The following is a 19,793-nucleotide window of genomic DNA, read 5'->3' on the forward strand; positions in this document are numbered from 1 at the left end:
ATTTCATTGTGGGAGACGTAAACAGATATGATGGCATAAGAAGCAGTCTACGGACGACACAAGAGCTGCTCCACTCATGTGGGAAAAGATCTGATTATGAGCCTGTGGCACCAGAGCATCATTGAGGAGGATCAATAGCGACAGATGAGTGCAGTGGAGTGACTTCTCTCCCTGCGACTCCCTCTGTGGGGCTTTGTCATATTCCACCATCGTCAAAAAGACTGGCAGGCTCTGCAGATGTCCATGCAAACAAATGCTTGTGGACTGGCTCCGACCCAAAGCAGCAAATCCTGAATTCAACGTGATAGGAGGTCACCAAGGACCAGACCAAAGGTTAACTGCGTTTCTACCCTTATTACTGCTAAAAGGCTTATCAATGTATAATAAGAACTGATTCGAGATGAGTACATCAAAGCTACTCAAGTTCATTGCCTTCTCTAAGAATAAATAATCACGAGCAGTCTAGGTTTATTAAAGTTTAAGATAAATGGTCTTGGTTGCCATAATGGCAGTCCTTACTAGCTGTACACAGAATACAGAATAAATAACAGAATAACAGAATAACAGAATAAATGAAGTACTGCAATGTTCTACCTCACACCTAAATCCTTGACTGCGGCTTGTCAATGATGCATGGCTGCATGTCCTTGACATACCACAAAAGCCTTGCACGCCGAAAGAGTTGGGTTGTTTGATTGCCTCATGAGAACCCTAAACCCGACCAGTATGCTATGACAAAAAACAACCAATGTAAATTAGGCTGTGTCCATGTATGGCAATCACGGTAGTCTATTTTACATGTGCAGTATGCTTTTACCTTGTCCCAACTAGAGCTAGTGACTTAATTGACCTTCCCACATGGTCAATGTAAAGTCACTGTTCCCAACTTAGTAATTATCAGGTACGCTAGTTCTAAGAATTGCATTGTTGGTGGTTCCACCATTTTGGTCCAGACTGAAATATGTCATCAAGGATTGGATTGACTGCCACTGACTTTAGTTCAGACATTCATGGTCCTCAGAGGATAAAGGCTGCTAACTTTGTTGATTCCCTGACTTAACCTTCTAGTGCCACCACCTAGTTAATATTTTTAGATTATTAGAGCTATGTCTTGACGAATAATAGATGGATTGTGGTGAAGTTTGGTTAATACCTTCATGTTCACCACAGGGCTATTTGCATTATTATTCGGTGATCTTGTGACTTTTATCTAGCACCATCCTCAGTTTAAATTTCAAACTTGTACATTACTTCAGTTTATATTCATGTTTTGTTTATATCAATAATTACCTGTAATACATTCTCATCAGCTTGATAAGCAGTGTTTTGTGCTAAATTGCAAACATTAGCATGCTAACACACTAAACTACCATGGTGATACAACCTGCTAAACATCACAAGTTAATATTTTCATTGTGACCATGTCAGCATGCTCAAAGCAGTGCTATGCCCAGGCACAAAAAAACCCACACATGAGCTGGGTCTGTGAGCAAAAACAAAAAGATGAAGCCATGCACAGATGAAGAGGTTGAATGAAGAGGTTCCTGACATTTAGCTTACATGGCTAGTACACTGACAACCAACGCTTCTCATTATATTTAATAAGCCCCACTTGTTTTGTTTGGTACCACCAGCTTTACTAGTACCACTGTTACTGACAACTACCTGCACTATAAACAATGTTGAGGGCTATCACTGTCAAATTAAAATCCGTTGTGTCTATGGTCGTATTACTGTCGTCAAGCTTTCAGATCATGATGGGATTTCAGAAAACCAATAAAAAGGTCAAAATGAATACACTTACTATAATATACATTTAATTGCAATTTTTTTTCCTTCAACACTTTTCATAAACTCTTGATTAAAAATTCAATTTCACTACCATCTCAATGTAGCTGGGATTCGAATCATAATAGGCTTCCACTGCTGTGGAAAATAGAGACACAGTCCTAGTTTTAAAAAAAAAAGAAAATCTTAAGAATGCATCCTCTACTGTTTGTGCTTCCCACAGTTGAGGATTGATGGTGCAGAGCCACATGTAATAACAAGGAAATGCTCATTTCTCTGTACTGTAGCAGGTGAAACAGCTGTGTCACAATATTCTCTCCTTTAGTAGCATTTGAAATAGTGTGGCGAGGGGCTTAGGACATTCTCACAATGAAACCAATGGCTGGACTTGCATTTAGAAATGTCAGGTAATCTGTCTTTCAGGGATGAAAAGGCAGCCGTTGGGGATACTCTTGTTTCCTCTAAAGAAATCAATGAAGGAGGTGGTTTTATTTGATAGAAAGCAGAGGGAGGAACAGGTTTAAGCTGAAAATACATTTAGGACATGAAGAAAAAAGCACTGGTTCTCAGAATGAACAAGGTAACTAAATGGATGCTGAAGCTACACAGCAAAATTAGCTTCAGAGGCAGCTGGATTTGCAATCTCACTTGATCGTGTGATTTCGCAAATCTATCTTGCCAGGCTTCAAGCTACGTGCGTGGTTGTGGCTGAAAACAGGAGTTGAACAAAACAGCGTCACATAAGGAACTACTAGCAGCGACGTGTGTGATTAGATGTGAGGATCAGCAACAGAAGTGACTGTTTGTAAACAATAATGGCCGTTCTTCAAGAGGTTAGCATAGCTTCAGTTGTATCAGAACGTTTTAGAAATGTTTTCATTGACAGATATATTTTTTTTGCTCTTCTCTGAACTGGCTTTGGGGTATGAGTATGATTTACTCACTTGGTCCACTGGTGGCAATGCTCTCCTACTGTTGATCTGATTGGCTGAAGTAAGTTTGTGAAAGATGGTGTGTATTTTTTGTGTGAATCACACCGCAAAGAAAAAATAACAGTAGACAAACTAAGGAATGAGAAGGTAAAGGCATACTCCTTTTTGGCATTCACAGCCAGAGAGTTACTGTTTTATTTGCACATTTATCACTGGTACAACAAAGATCCCTCCACAATCAAATCCCCACAACTTTAACTGGTGAATTTCCTGTAACTGCAATTTCTCTCTTTACTCAAGTTTCTTTTATTTTCATCTTTGTCCCTTCCCACCAGTCTCGATGGATGGGCGAGTGTGTGGTGAGCTATCTGTGGCGGGCTGGAGGAGTTTTGATTTATTTCCACAGCTCACCCAAACTGACGCCCTGACAGCCCAGATTGTTCTGTAGCCATGATAAATGCCCCATAAACAGACGCTCCAAGCCTGTTAAATGTGCTAACTCTGGATCCACACAGGGCCAGAAGAGGGGGGAGAAAAATGCTAGATAGGCAATCATAGAGTGGGCCGCTGTACTCTTTGCTCTCATTTCCACATTAAAGCTAGCAGGGTGATAGGATAAGACTGGTGATTCTAGCCAAAGTAGAACAAATGATCCTTTCATGCTTGCTCCCCTAATGTGGTAAAAAATGTATTCACAGTTTTGTTAAACAGTCCTGTGTTATGATAATCCTGCATGGCACAATGTGTAGAATTACTCATTATTCACATTCATAATGGGTTAATTAGCTGGTTGAAAAACAATAGACAGCTCCCTGCAGTTCATCTCCTCAGACCTCCTGTGAAGAAGAAGAATCTGAAGACTCTGCTGCCTCATCACTACGCACTTATCACCTGTTTGAGTATCTTTGTCTCCGTCCACACACACCCATCTTAGCCCATCTGAGTCAGCACTGCCTGTGTAAATCACACGCACTGGCCCTGGGGACAAAGTGAGCATCCCGAAAAGGTTTGTGTCGTTCTCCAATCTCACTCTGGCTTTCTACTGCCTTCAATAGGAGACCTTTTGGATGGCTGACTGACAGAGTCTGGGCGACAGAGCTGAAAAACAAGCAGATAAATCAGCCTCTGCGTACCCAGTGCTCCTCCGAGTGCCCATCAGTCAGCTAAATGGGCAGCACCCGCCACAAATTTAAGAAAAGGTAGGGTGAGGGGGGGTATTGTGTCTGTTTGTGAACTGGGGGAAATGGAAAAATACAAGCACAGATAAAGCATTGATATCGGACGATTCTGCAAAACACTGGACAACGTCCCATATCAGCATTTTACTGTATGGTTAACACAATTAGAGCCGGACTGATATGGGATTTTTGAGACCGATTTAAGAGGGGGAAAATCCACTGATTGCCGATATGGCAGCCGTTATAATGAATGTCTGAGCTGAAGTGAAAATAGACCCTTCTCCATGTGAATTGTGCACCGATTCTGAAAAATGTGGAGTTTATTTGAAGTGATCTTATATTGTAGGCATAAAATGTTGATCTGGAATGTAACAAGCAACTATAGCTGTAAAGCTGTCCCTCTCAAGTGAAGTGGGATGGAAAAGTAGCAGGAAATGCCTATAAATTGTTCTTAGGTACAGTACTTGAGTTGCTGTGACATTCATGCAGCAGCTTTGTTCCAATTCAGAACCGCTATTTCAATGAAGTTAACTTCAATCAGAACAGCTTTTTTCTTGCTTATCAATACATGTCATCTTTAGCAATATTTCACTGTTAACGTTCAGCATTAATGAGTATAAGCTTGTTGTCATAGAGAGTAAAAGAGGGGGGCATTGTTTATTTACTTTCCAGCATCACCTCTCACAAACTAGGTTACCAACGTAGCGTGAAATTAACACTGAATGGACTCAAAACACCACCGCACTGTCCTCTGCAGAGCTACAGGAAGATGATGCTCGCTGCTCAACTTTCAATCTGCTCGGTTACTACTGTACTGACAAACTCTAGCTGCTGCGCTACCTCGCTAACATGGCAAACAGATGTGTCAAAGGAGGGTAAAATAGGGGCATGTTATTTATATACGTTCCAGTATTGGGTCTCACCACCTAGCTCTTTGGTGACAATATAGCATAAACATTCAGTAAACATTCAGCACTTGACTATAAATCAGTCTTGCTCTACACACATTCTTATCTTCACTGTTTAACAACCACCGTTGACATTCAAAGTCCACCTGATGTGACTTGTGATGGAAATGTTTACAACTGAGGTTGTGGATTAAAGGTTTATTTACATTGCCTTCAGTCACGTTTGCTGGCCTTCCTCATTCACTGACTCTCCCTCAGACGTTAGAGCGACAGGTGACGAAACGACACGCACTGTTAACATGAATAAAATTACAAATCTCTCTCGGTTTGAACATTGTTGGAATCTAAGTACTCAACAAAATACAGAACAAAGGGTCTAGTCGTTAATATACAATTCATGCGAAAATGTTATATATTATATCTTTAAGGTCAGAAAAATATTGTGGCTATAGCAAATAAACTAAGGTTAATGTGTGATCAGGGTTAAAAAGAGAATGTATCTACGTTAAAAAAAAGAAAAAAAACATAGTTTAAGATTTATCTCAGCAAACTCCATTCTCCTGTATGAGTGTCAAACTCACTACATACCCAGCGCCGTCCCAAAAAGAAAAGCCTTAGCTTCTGTGTAACATATACATTTTGTCAAGTGACATCATTTGAGGAAGTTTGTCAGATTATCAGATTTGGCACAGCTCCTCTGTGGAGTCACAAAAGGCTTAATACAAGTGTAAACAGACTTTAATGAGTATAAATGGTGGAGTTGTGAATAATCAAGTCATGACCCTAAACATATTAATATAAGACGTCTACTAAATAGCTTCAGTAATATCAAATGTTGATGTTGCCTATGGAATTAGCAAAAAGTATACAGGTAGCTTGATAAGAGTTAATGTTCTGAATAGGAAACAAAAAGCAGAAATGCTGCATCAGTAAAACATAAATATTCTGCCAAATTCCATCCATAATCTAAACTTTCTCTTTTCTCTCTGTTGTTGTTAACAGTCAACTGTCGAAAACCGAAAGACTCCTCATTTAGAAGAAAAGCACAAAATCCTTACATTTAGGAAACTGAAACCAGCAAATGTTTGAAAAAAACATATTATTTATAAAACTAATCAATAATCATAATATTTGCCAACTAATTCTCTCCCAATCGATGAATCATTGCAGCACTACAGGTTGTTAGTCTACAGTATCACAAGGCTCAAAATATATTATAATCTGAGGATATCTATAATAAAACATACAGTAGGTTTGCGGCTGATGGACGAGCTTGCCGTCCCCGGAGCTCGGTGGCAGCCTGGACTGATGTCATCCCACACTAAGTTGAGCTTTAAGAAGGCTTACCACCATCTCCCACAGGCCCTATCACTGCTGTGCAGATAACTGCAGAGGAGTGTGGAGCTGATGTATGCTCTCAGATGTGACATATCACCAGTTACAGGTGCAGTTAAAATGCTTCTCTTTTTCTTCCAGCCATGCATGTATTCATTCCCATCCTCTCCCTCAGGTCAGTGGTTCTAATCATCATCACCACAACAGGACTTCAGTGTTAGGTGGGTCAGGGCTGTTTGGCAGCACCATTTATCAAACTTGCAGCACTCATAGCAACTGGGCACCTGACAAAAGCTTAAAGGCATATTATTCCATGAGGCGTCCCGTGTGTGTGTTGAAAAGCCACAGCCTGTGACTGCTCCAAATGTCCATCTGTGTGTGTGTGCAGGGTAGGCTCACAAATGTGACGGTGTGAGCCGGTTCAGAAGCGCTGTCTTATTAAATTATCTCTCTGCCTTTTACAGCGAGCCCCCCCACCCATCTCTTTCCATCTCCCTCCTAGGCTAAACATTTGTCTTTCCATTCATGGGTGAATTTGTATTCCATTGAGATGGGTTCCTGGTGGCAGACTGATGGTGGGAGAGGGTGGGGAATGGGTGCAAAGTCCGCAATCAGGTTAGCCGTTTTCCATCTCACTGCTTGGTTACAGCACTCAACAGACGATACTGAAAATCAAAGCCTGTCCACAGTTGCTCAAACATTGCTTCTACAGTAGTGAATACAGTTCATTACAAGTGCTTGTTGGTGCTTTGATACTGATTGTCCAATATTACCTAAAAATATTCATCATTAGCATAACGTTTGTCTGTGAAGCTGAATGTTTAAGTTTAATTTCATAGTACATATAGTTTTAATGTTGTTACATTAAAAACATAAAAAAATGTCCTTTTAAATCTGTCGCAATATATTCTACTGCTGTGTTACTTGTTACTGTTACATGTTCCTAAATACTTTATGTCTTCCAATATATTTAAGTCTGGCTTTAACTGTGCAGCTATTACCTTTATCTGACACACAGTCAAGTTTACTTACAGTAAACTACAACTGTTTGCTGTTACAAGAAGTCAATTTCCCCCACGGGGATCATTAAAAATTTCACCCAGTTTAATCTTATCTTGAAAGTGTCAGGGCGCTTCCTGTTTGATACAGACCTCGTGCTCTCCTTTAGCACACTATCATAACCTGGTGTGACGGTGTCAACCCCTAAGAGAGCTCCGTCTGATTGGCCAGGTGACTGTTTATTTAGCAACACTCCATTAAGTTGACACAGCGACTCCTATCACGAGGTGCACCACTTTGGCTTTAATCAAATTGACAGCTGAGGAGCTGTAATCAATGGGGCTATTTACATAATGCCAGGCTGCAAAAAAAAAAAAAACAAATGATACCACCTGTTCTGGCATTATAACCACTGTGGAGGGAAGAGGCAATTTCCACCAACGGGGTTACACTGATACGGACGTATCAGATCTTAATCGTTTGAGATCTTAAGAGACTTCCCGATTAAATACTGTGATATATGATACATTTATGAAAAGGAATCTAAATGTAGCCAGTTTATATTAAAGAATCCAATGAAACCTTAAGATGACATATCAACAATCATCAATACTAAAATATCTTTTATACTAACATGAAGCGCTGGAGTATTGTGGATTGTCAAACACTGCTAGAAAATGGCAAATTGTGTTTAAATCTACTCATGAACATACCAAATAGTTAGATTTTTTTTTTTTCAATAAATAAATAAAACAAAAGTGTGTAAATGTGTCAAACAAATTCCTATTTATTGTATTGAAGGATACTCTACGGGCTTTTTGACCTCTACAGAGGTACCATCATTCTATCATCTGTACTGAGTTACATTCTGGTGGCACTATTCCATTATTTGATAGCTGGTGGCAGTAATTTGCCAAGAAACTTAGCAAAAATGCGCAATCAGAAAACAAAGAAGTCAAATACTGCAGGCTAGGAAACACAAATAAAAGGTACAACAGGTTCCAATAAATGGAAAAAAAGCTGTTTTATGGAGAAGGTAATGCATTTAAAATGTTTGTCGTGCCTTAATGAATCCCACAAGGCCTTTTGGTGAGAAAGACAAAACATAAATATAACTTTATTATGTATTATATTTGTGAAAATAAAAAAAAAATCCAAATACCTTTAATTATAGTACTTGTAAAATGTATAATATATATTAAACAATTTCAGTTGGTTAGTAAAAAATTGATCTGTCGGCACCTTCTTAGACCTCATTGTTCACTTTGATAATACCAAATTCAGTAACCCTGTTTACGTAAAAGGTGCAACATGTAAAAAATTAGCCACCTGTGTTTGGTCGCTCCAAACATTGAGGGGGCAGCATATCACCAGAGTAACCGCTAACAGCTGCTCACTTTACTCTTTGCTGTAGTTATCTTTGGCTGTAGCTACTAGCTGCCATTAGCTAGTTAGCTCATTTAGCTATACAGCTATTGGACTTGGGGTACAAAGTAGTATTACAGTAGCACGTTAACTTCAGTAAATATCTCTGTAACACACACAGACATCTTTGACATAACGTCAAAGCTGTTATTTCTTCACAGTCTGTCGATGTGTTTTTTTTGGGTTTTTTTTATGTTTTAAAATAAAATTCAGGCCATATCATTGCACCTCTAAACAATAGGGACTTTAAGCAGTGACAGTTGAAAGGACAGCTGCAGCGCTCAAGAGGAAAAAGAAGCTGCGCATGCAGGATTGTATCGCGGCACTTCCTGACGTTATAGCAGAAAAATTCCGGAGTACGTCAAAAAATGTAAGAAAAACCGTTCAAATGTTTGGTCGATACCATAGCTGTCCCTCTACCATCACTGCTTAAAGTCCCAATGTATTGTCAAGTCGATACTCCATTATTGACATTAGTAACAATATGGTTGGATTGGAGCTGGGTAAAACATTTCCTGTGGAAAAACAAGAGCTGATATCATCCTAATTTAGTGTGTTCCATCCCGTAGCACCTCGTCAGACCTCTTTCATCCAAGTTCTTCAATTTTGAGGATGACGAGTACCCCTTATAGTTTTTGGGAGCGCAATACAATTTTGTCACAGATAATTAACCCAGTCAGCCAGTAACCTTCTGAAAAACAATAGTTGAGAATCTCCAAGGCTGCTGTGCTGACATTTAGACTGTTTGTAAAGCTGTCTACCCTTTTCAACAGCACTACGAAATCCACAGTCAACATATACAGTTTAGTGGACTTCTTTTTCAAGATGTGTGACAGAATGACAGAACGGCTTCCAGACAAACTTTTACTGCTGGAGCAGAAAATTAAATGACTATAAAAAGCACAGAAACTCAGTAGCAATCTTTCAGAATTTGTACTAACACTCAGACATATCAATCTGAACGCTCTTATTTACAATGTTGTTCCTGGTCTATAAAACCTTTCAATAAAGTAGCTCCATTGCAAATGTGTATTAATATATATTGCAGCCACAGTTGATGATCTTAATATTAATTTCATTCCAAAAAAAAGGTTTTTTGAAGAATTGTAGCCTCTGTGAAATCAAGCAAACACAGGCAGAAAATAATGTTCAAGCAGTCTCCATGTTTATGGAAGAAACACTATAAGAGATATGCTCTCTAGACAACGTAAAGAAAAGAGAGAGAAAGAAAAAAGCAGACCACTTATCTATGTTTGTGTTTATGGGAAAATGTGTGTGCATTTTTTTTCCGTTTGATTCAAACAAGCTTACCACATTAACATAAAAGTAATCCGCTTTAAATTCTAGCCCACTCTGTGAATTACAGCCGTCCTCTGAACCCAAGAATGAAATTCAGCAGAAACAAAAGGATGTGTCACTAATTAAACAAAAACATACTTGCATTATTCATCTGTAATTATGTAGTGAATTTCATCATATATGATCTTGCATTATTGCAGCAGGGTCTGACTCTGCCCAGAGGTAGAATCATTTACTAATGGCCTCTGTTTGCTCCCCATTCAATAATAATAATGAGCTTGTAAACAAACACGACGCCATGAAACAGATTCTGGCATTTTCCATGTTCTCCATTTACTGGAACCTGTGTGATCAAATATTTATGGATTTCTGTGGTAGCCAATAATAAAGAGGCATCAAGTTTCCCATGACGAGAACTGGCTGAACTCAGATGATGGCAAAGAGCTTATGTTGTTACTTTATTTCAATATATTGCTCATTCAATATTTTTAATCAAAGTGTATGTAAGACACTGAAGTAAAAATTTTGATTTCTCCATTTGTGAGATTTTATATTTCTATTTTGTGAGCGCATTTGAACAAGGTAGCCTGTAGGATTTAGGGAGGTCTACTTGCAAAAATTGAATATATTATTCATAATTACATCTTCATTCATGTATTTTTACCTGAAACTAAAAGCTGTTGTGTTTCTGCTACTTTAGAATGAGTCTTTTGTATATGTGTCCATGGGTGATTATTTGGTATCAGTATTTTCCACCAATAAAAAGTAATCCAGTTTAAAAACACACTCACACAATAAAAACAACAACTTAAATTTTAACAAGTGGCCATCCAGATGAGGGGTGACGACATGTGACAGCTGTTCCCGTCCCGACATGAACTACGCTTGGATTACCTCAGTTACATGTATGCTTCTTAGGCCACAAGTGAAGGAGGGTGCCCCGTGCTCAAGAACTCTGAGTGAGAGCAGAAGTGGAAGCGATTCCAATTTTCTTTAAATGAGTACATGGAGAAAAGCAGGAGAGCAGAGAGAAAGCTACAGAATGATGGTCCTCGAGACATTTACTGTATACTTGGCAGCTGGATGTTAACTGTGGAGTGGCACTGAAGCACTTCTTGGATTAACTAAGGAACCATCAACACAGCCAATCACACATGTGGGCTTGTGCCATATACAAACCAGGAGTAACACACTCATACAAATGCATATTCACAACATGTACTTGTGTACTGCTCGTGGATGAGATTTTCACACCATGTGTGATCTTGAAAACACACACACAGTCAGGCAATGTGGAGCTCCATCAATAATTTATCTTGGCGGAGTTCTGTGTGCATGTTCATGTCACGCTGCCTAGTTTATAGGCGAGCAGTCGAGGTTAACGTACAGACACTGCTCTACTGCTCAAAATATTATGACAGAAATACAATACTCTTTCCACCCTTGGAATAATGTCATGATGCTACCATGGGTGGCACTGGGGCATAATGACCCCCTGACTGATTTCAGCTCCAGAGAAGCAGTTAATGTGCCTAGAGGACCAAAAGTACATTTTTGAACTCATTAAGGATATTATGAAGTCTAAAACACTTTTTCACAACAGCACGAATCTCAAGCGGCATTTTCACATCTGCAGTGCAATAATCTAAAAAGAATTCCAGTTTAATTTGTTGGACAAGAAAACAGTATTTGTGTGAGAGATCCTTTTTTTGCAACCACTATAACGTCTAATAATGGAGAAAGGTAAAAAGTGGCATAAAAAAAAGTCATCATCACAGTGGTGGTGTCTTCCTGACATGTTTGCCAGAAGAGGATCAAGAATATTATAATTATGATTATAATTGATGCATTCATATTTTTTTTACTGTAATTTTGAGTGACCTGTTAGGTAGGTTTAATTGCCATTTTGTTGCCAGGCATTTCATGAAATAATCTTGAATACGTATTAAAAGAAACACACAAAACATTTTTTTTCTTTTGTTACTGGTCTGTAATGATTAAATGCAGCTCTTAATTGACTATGCTACCTACTGTAGCTACTACAGTCATTCTGGTATATTACACAGTACTACATTGTTTGAAATGTGTTAATTGGTTAAGTTTTTTCTCTATTTCTCAATCATCTATTCAGGCTATTGTCGTAACCAATGTCTGATATGTAAAATCTGAAAAATGTTAAGGTCACCATCCATATACGGTACCTTAATCCAACATCCTGTGCTGCTGTCACTGTCAAAAGGCAGCAGTACACGCCAAGCTGCCACTGCAGTATTGGCGGCAATGCCAGATGGAAGAGCACACAAATCGATTACTGGATTTGTCTATAGTAGGCAAATAAAGTAGGTGTGACAGTGTCTTTCTTATTAAAATTAAAGAGAGATGGAGATTTCTCAATGATCCTTTACTGATGAGACCAAACTGGAACAATCGTGGCAACGATTAATAATTGAAGAACATTTGAGATAGAATATATCGCTTCATGGAGGAGTTTAAAGTTTCTATAAACTAATAAAAAAAGAAATTATCAAGTTTAAAAATCATCATAATGAGATCTGCAAAAGACTGAACCAGCTTCTCCTTTCTATTAAAATAGCTAAAATCCTCTGTCACGATGGCAAGAGGTTGAAAAAACAGCAAATGGGGGTTGACTGAATGATTAACAATTTCAAAGAAAAAGAACCAGGATTATGAGCAGTAGTAAGTTTAAAAAAGTTAAAATCTTCTGTCATCTTAAACTATGTGATTAAAAGGAAATAAACAACAACAAGTATACACAGTCTCAATCCTTAACACAGCAACTTGAACAAACTACAACAGAACAGGAAGCTTTGGCCACAAACACCGCAGCAATTAAATACGTCAGATTTTTTAACAGGCAAGTTAGATTCATCTACAGTATCTGTGTAAGTGTGAGGCTCACAGAGACTCAACAGTATTAAAAGCATCCATTTGGACTAACGATTTTAGACACTGGGGAAATGCTTGAACTATACCCGTAATTGAGCCTGTGATAGTCTTTGCAACCCTGATAAAGGCATCCTAATGGGCTAAGGCAAATTATCTGACTCATAATCAGCAAGGCTTGCAATGAACTGGACTGGAACAACAAGACTACCCACAGAAATGGAGAAATGAGAAAATAACACCAACTGCAATTGTCTGCACCGAGATTACACACAAAATGTAGAATATCAGATGAAAGAAAGGTGCATCTCGAACGTCTTCGTAACAGCTTTTTACTCTTGGGAATGTTTCCTCACAGAAGGGAGTGCATGTCAAATGGCAAAAATATCTGAAGAAGAGCGAATCCAGTGAAGTATCTGCCTTGATCCCCCCCCTATTTCTGTCTCAATAGGTTCTTACATTTCCATGCTTGATCTGCTGTCGCTTCATTTTGCAGATTGCTTTCTCTTTGCAAAAGCAGGACAGCCCCAGCTGACTAATCAAAATGCTGGCAGTGCCCAAAGAGAGACCGGGATCCTCAGAAAACAAACATCCGCAGTAAATCAAAAGTGATTTCAGAGGATGATCACAGATGGTGCGACCGAAGAGTGCTCCTACAAATTCTGTGCGTCCCTGGTGATTCACATGTTTCCCAAGCTGCTGTCTACACTTCTCCAAAATAGCCTGTAGCCCATTAAGAATGCAAATAAAAAACATGGCTTGAGACCAGTTCTTGAGGTTTATGCACTAACTGACAGGTAAAGAGATAGCTATGGAACCGCATAGATAACTGTGACTGACAGACAAATATAATCATAGAAAATGAGAGGTCTAAGGACAATTATATGAAATGTATAAAGACACACAATAAGTTTAACCTTCTTTCCTGTTTCATTTTCTTCATATTGAACAGAAAAAGTTCACAAACTTTCAGTGATGACTGTAGAGGAAGCGTGTGATCGCAATCTCACACACATGCACACATACGCAGGCACACACATAAGAGACTCACCCCACTGCAAGGGAGCAAGCTGTAGGTGCTCCAGGACCAGCTGGTTGAGGACTCCCTCCACACTGGCCTCTCCAAGACGTTGCAGGGAAGGGTGGGTAGGTTAAAGACAACAGCATGGAGAGATTTGGTGCATTTCAAGTATAAATTAACATTGGCCGACCACTTTTGTCCAGACGTAAATATCTCATAGCTACTTGATGCATTGATGAAAATGTTGTATATTATGGTTGCTGAGGATGCATCTTAATGACCTCAGTTATCCCCTGACTTCTCCTCTAACATCACCAGCAGGTCAAGATTTTCACTTGTTATGTAAAATATCTCAACATCTACTGAAAATGGTTTGACATTTCATCATGTTGTACAAGCATTCATGGCACCCACATGACACATCCTGATTACTTTGGTGATCCTTTGACTTTGCAGCACCACCGTGAGGTTCACATTTGCATTCAGTATTTAGCATTTAGCTCAAAGTGTATCTTCATGGTGCTGCTAGACTGGATTTAGACTGCTGTTTGAGTCTTCTTCACAGATTCCAGACAGCAAAAAGTTACAATAACCCAGTTGACAGATGATGAACTTATGAACTGTCATGGCAGCAGCAATGCATTCAGATGCTGTTAGCTAATTTTTTTAACTTTGTTGCCTATAAGAAAAATAAAGTCATCAGCATTGGAGAAGAAAGTGTGGGTTTTGGATTAAGAGCAGTGGACTTTGAGAAGATAACTGCCAACAGCATGTTTCAACTGTTCAGCCAGACCAGCCGGACTGCCCCAGGAAGGAGAGGAAGTAAATTGGGATAAGCGTCATGCTAATCCAGCGTGGATTAAAGGGTGCTCCTGGCTAATGTCTGGTCCCAGGAAAATTAAATGTACAAATGGGACTCAGGCTGTCTAAACAATGGGGAATCAGAGACAGACGGGTCCACATCTTTACAGAGACCTGTTGCACTTGACAGGGGGACTGTGTTCTGAGCCGACAGAACGCAGGACGAGGAGACGTGGACTCTGTGTTTACATTATTGATGCTTGATGGTTTAACACAGGCAAAGTTGATGGACAGTGTTTACTTGATGTTGAACTTGCCATCCATGTTACCTATGTTATCATCACCATTTTGTTGCTGCTGTTCACATTCACCCAGATTAAATTTTCATTTCATTGTGCACCTCTGTGTCGCAAAAAGACAAATAAATTGACCTCAAACTTTGAATAACATTTTCCAGGGTTATTTATAAAGAATAACTATCTGACTATTGAACTGTTTCTGAGTCACAGAACACAATTTATTTCATGTCTCTATCTCAATTGAAGTTGTAGTCAAAGATGACACCAAAGTAGGGTCACAGAAGGGTACAATGTATAAATTAATTGTGGTTGCAGAATATCTGTTTTGAAAAATTCAGGATCAGAGCCTGTAAAGTCAGTTTTACAGCTACAATTAATAATACAGTACTTTGTGACAATTGATACTGCTTTCCTTTCTGTGCCTATTCTCCTGCCTCTTTGAATCCTTTCGACATGACTTTAAGTCCTTTAAGTGCTTAATGTGTGCTGACAGTCAAACACCTTTAAGTGCAAACCCTCATCCTTTGAGACTTTAAGCACTGACAAGTCTTTTTTCAGCAGAGCCTCAACGGATACGTTTTGCAACAGAGACAATATTAATGTGACAATCATATCATCTTGTGTACTTTTTGTTCCAAACAGTGACTTCGGTTTAAAGAAATGATGATGAACTGAATCCAAAAATATTATAAAATTTTATTTGAATTTTATCTGAATGATGAGCTTTTGTCATTATTGTCAAAATCCAGTTTTCTTACAGGCAAGTAAGTCAATCTAGTTACATCACAGTACAGATGCTTACCTCTTAGTTTTATTCATGAAAAAGAAGATTAAAGGGCCTCATTGACTTTGATTGTGAGAGAGAAATTGTTAATATGTGAAAGCTGCTTATCGTAGTGTATACTAGATGTGTGGATTCATGCTCCTCATATTACACAGACATCAGAAACAGCAAAGGTAAAGAAGGAATACCACTAACTCACTCTTTAGGGCTTTAGTAGTAGATGAGCAATATGGCTAGCCACAAAAAGGAGGTCTCACTAGGGAATATAAAGAAAAATGTCACAAAGTGTGTAAAAGGAGTTTGTTGCTAGACATTCAAACTGGCACAAAATATGGCATTGATTTTCACAGTTTACAGCTGTGCAATGTGTAAATGGTGGCAATGAAACTATCTACAAATTAAATGTTATTTATCTAATGCATTTATTCAGATGTCAAAGGTTCACAGAGAGCATGTTTCTGCAACCTGACTCTAATGGTAACATTAAACTGATCACAGGGTAGACTATCAATGTTTTCAATGCTGCATCAAAGCAAATAAGGCTGTCAGAGAGCAATTACCCAGATAATATGGGATGATAAGCTCACCGCTGATCATTTACACAGCTGACATTTGGAATAATGGGTGAGATGAGCAGGGCCTAGAGCACCAAACCTGTGTCTATTAACATTTGAGGGAGAGTACAGTATGCATGCGGAGGGCGAGGGAGAGAGAGAGAAGGCATCTACAGACAAAACATACTGTGCTGAAAAGTGCTTCTACTGTGCCTGCTGGGTCATTGCCAAAGTCTGACTCATAATGAATCACATGTCACAACATGCACCTGCTTCTTATTTGAATGAACAATGGCAGTGTTGTGGCTTTGACTGCTTGTCGGATGAACACGTAGAATTTCTACTTCAAGGATTCAGTGGAACCGTTGGGGAACAGCACACATCAGGTACAGTGTGTCTTTCTCGGTACAGCTGGATGTTACTGTGGCATAATGACCAGCAGCCTTTTTGCTGCAATTCTCAGTGGACGCACAGAGAAGTCCGCTTTGAAAAGGACATGTTACATAATCTGGGGATGTTCATTATATCTACTGACCCCACTGCACAAAGGTGAGCCAGTTTGATTGTAGAGTAGCCCTGAAAACACTGAATGATCCCAAAAGTAAAGGAAACACAGAGTAGGCTACATTTCACCTCACTGCACTGTTATAACAGTGATTCCAAACCGCACACTTGAATTGGTTCAATAAGCAGGGTTGTTCCTATACCAATACCAGTATCAGAAATGCTTAAAATGTTGGAGTCGGTATCGGCAAGTGCATGAGTCTATGCACTGATCTGATACCAAATTATTTATTTATTGGCAATGGGACCTGCTACTTCCTAGAAGAGCACTGTACACCTGTATACAACTTAAAAAATGAACGTCTAATGTGGGTATAGAGGCTCTGGGTCTTATTTATTTCATTTTCGAACTGTAGCGTAACTGAAAGTTTATGGAGCCATATACTGCGTTACACACAGATGAAGGAGACGACCTCAAATACCTTTAGGTGAAACAAAAATGCAGATAAAAGGTCTAAAGGTCGCACTATACCAATTTGGGAACTACGAACATCTAGCTCAAGAGCAACATATACTGCATGTGCAGCTATATTGGAAACAAGAGGTCAAAATGGCGCATGATTAAAAGGCTTCTTCCATCGATCCATCCATCCATGTTCTGGCACTTATCCAGGTATGGGTCAGTGGCAGCAAGCTAAGTGAGGGAGCCCTGATGTCTTTAACAACAGCCATGTCTTTGAGCCCTTACTGTGCATAAATGGATACATTAGAACACGGGTCGGGTAATAGGTCATGTGAAGAGCATACTGTACATTTAATGGGATTGACTGCGAAATACATTTGGTAAGAACTGCTGGATTAATTGCATGAAACCGGTTTTTATTCTAAGATTAAGCACTCTAATAAGGTGCGCAATCCACTTTCAGCTGCACTGTATCATATATAGTTGTGGTCATTCCCTTAAATTGCTAAAGAGCCAAGCAATCACAGAAACTCTGCCAATGTGTGGATGATCAACATGCTTGTCCACTTGCTAAAATTATTGTCAACAATCATGCAGAGTTTGGCACTTTTCGTTTGTTCGTTGCCCGGAAAAATTTTATCTCATGCACCACAGTGCTTCCTGGCACAAGAGAATCGACGAGTCATTGCTTACTTTAATTAAAAACTTCACAGAGACATTAATTCCTCCAAAGTGTTTCTTGGAGAACTGGCTCATCACAGCTTTGGGCTGACAGAATGGTTTCAAGTTTGTTTTATGTTTTTTTTTTTGCTATTTCTTGGTGATTGATGGTACCTATTTGGTGCTTGCTTGTGAGCTGTATTAGCAACTTGTCGGTCAAGTTCCAAACCCTGGGAGTCTTAACAGTCAGGAAGAGCATTAGACCTAACTTTAGATCGAGTAATGGTACAAACAGGGATGCCCAAGGTGTACAGCTGAGCGAGATCTTGAAGTTGGTCTGTACAATTATAGCAGCCTCTAAGCTGCACTGGTGTCCACTGAAGTTAATCTATAATTGAAGTAACATGCTGTCACTTCTGGTTGGTCACAATATCTTAGACATACTGTAATCTGGATTTACAAGGCTGGCTGAGACGACTTTAGAGGGAGTCACAATAACAACTGTAGTGGATATTAATGCTGGCTATGAAATTCAACACAAAGGGATGATTCATGAACTTGGCAATGACCTCAAGAGGACGACACACATACACACACGTGCACACACACAGCCTCCTTCATTTCTTCTATTTTGCCCACTGTCTGTACTGTATATGACAAGGTCTTTCCCTGTGAGTGAGTGAATCACTATAACGGAACACCATCAACACAACAGGAATAATATTGTCAGGAACTCATAAATTACAAATTAAAGTGACTTACTTTGCTCAGGGCCAAGTGAGTGCTTCAGAGTGTGACATGCACAGTAATCAAATCTTTTTCTTTCTATAGTTTTTCATGTTGTTAAAGGGAAAATCCAGCCTGAAGCAAGAATGACATTGCGCTATTCGAATAATTTAAGACAGTTGGGTCACACTACATGCCGAGAAATGTCTCACTGTGGAGGAAACCATTGCATCAGGACTTAACTCGATAACATCATGTGACAATGTTGGTGTTGGACCATTGATGCTGAATGAATAAGTGACGTAACATAAGTCATTTGTGAGCTATTCCATCAAAATGACTTAATGACCTTAAGAGAGCGTGGTACCCTTTTTTATAATAACATTAGATATACAGTATATTATTTTTGGTGCTGTACGTTTCATTTGTTTTTCTTTTTTGTTGTGCCTATTGCACTGAAGACTCACAGACACTGTTTGACTGTGTACTGAGCAGCTACAGGATTTGTCTGTTGATGACGTTTTCACTATGCTTTTCAGCTTCAGAAGGTACTTGTTTAAATTCACAAATTCTAATCATAATATACCTTATTAGTAGGATAAAATGATAAAACAGGCAGTTCCAGGCTGCTTTTTGCTGCAGTAAAAGGAGCGTTATCAGACGTGCTGCTGGGAATACATTTGTATGTCATTTTCTTTCTTCATTCCTGCCTACACGCTGCCAAATTGCTTGTAGATAAAACAATACACATAATGATGGGAGTGTTTACGCCTTCATAAAAAGGAGAAATATAATGGAAACTTCAGAAGCTCAGAGATTGGATTTATCATTAACTGTGCACCATGTTCACCAACAATCTGACAGGCTGTTCTTAAATCTCTAAATATGTGCACCGCTAACTGCCAGCTGATGAGTTATGGGCTGATACATGGCACTATATGCATGATGACTAGCAGCTCTTATCACCATGTTATGAAATTCATGAGCTTTACCAGACGTTTGACTGCAGGAACCTGCCTAAAGTTTTGACCTTCTAATTGCCCAAATATTTTAGAGGCCCAGGGCAAAGTCTGCACTATTGAAAGTCATCAAAGTGAGCCCTCAAGCATGCTTCACTTAGTGTACAACATTTATTAAAAATAGTCAATGCACGTTGGTCATGAATCCTTAATAAAGGTTTTTTAACTTTTGCACAAAAACAAAGTAGTGTGCC

At 39.1% G+C, this 19,793-nt stretch overlaps 1 protein-coding gene across 1 annotated transcript in view; it reads right to left on the reverse strand.

Annotated features, from left to right (window-relative positions):
- Positions 1-19,793, reverse strand: part of trappc9 (trafficking protein particle complex subunit 9) — a 215,450-nt gene that overhangs the window by 53,572 nt on the left and 142,085 nt on the right. Inside the window, exon 21 of the mRNA XM_073463457.1 lies at positions 13,820-13,910. Within this exon, the coding sequence (XP_073319558.1) occupies positions 13,820-13,910 (91 nt within the window). The remainder of the gene's footprint in view (positions 1-13,819; positions 13,911-19,793) is intronic.

Source organism: Pagrus major, chromosome 3 (assembly GCF_040436345.1).
Source record: "Pagrus major chromosome 3, Pma_NU_1.0".
Taxonomy (NCBI): domain Eukaryota; kingdom Metazoa; phylum Chordata; class Actinopteri; order Spariformes; family Sparidae; genus Pagrus; species Pagrus major.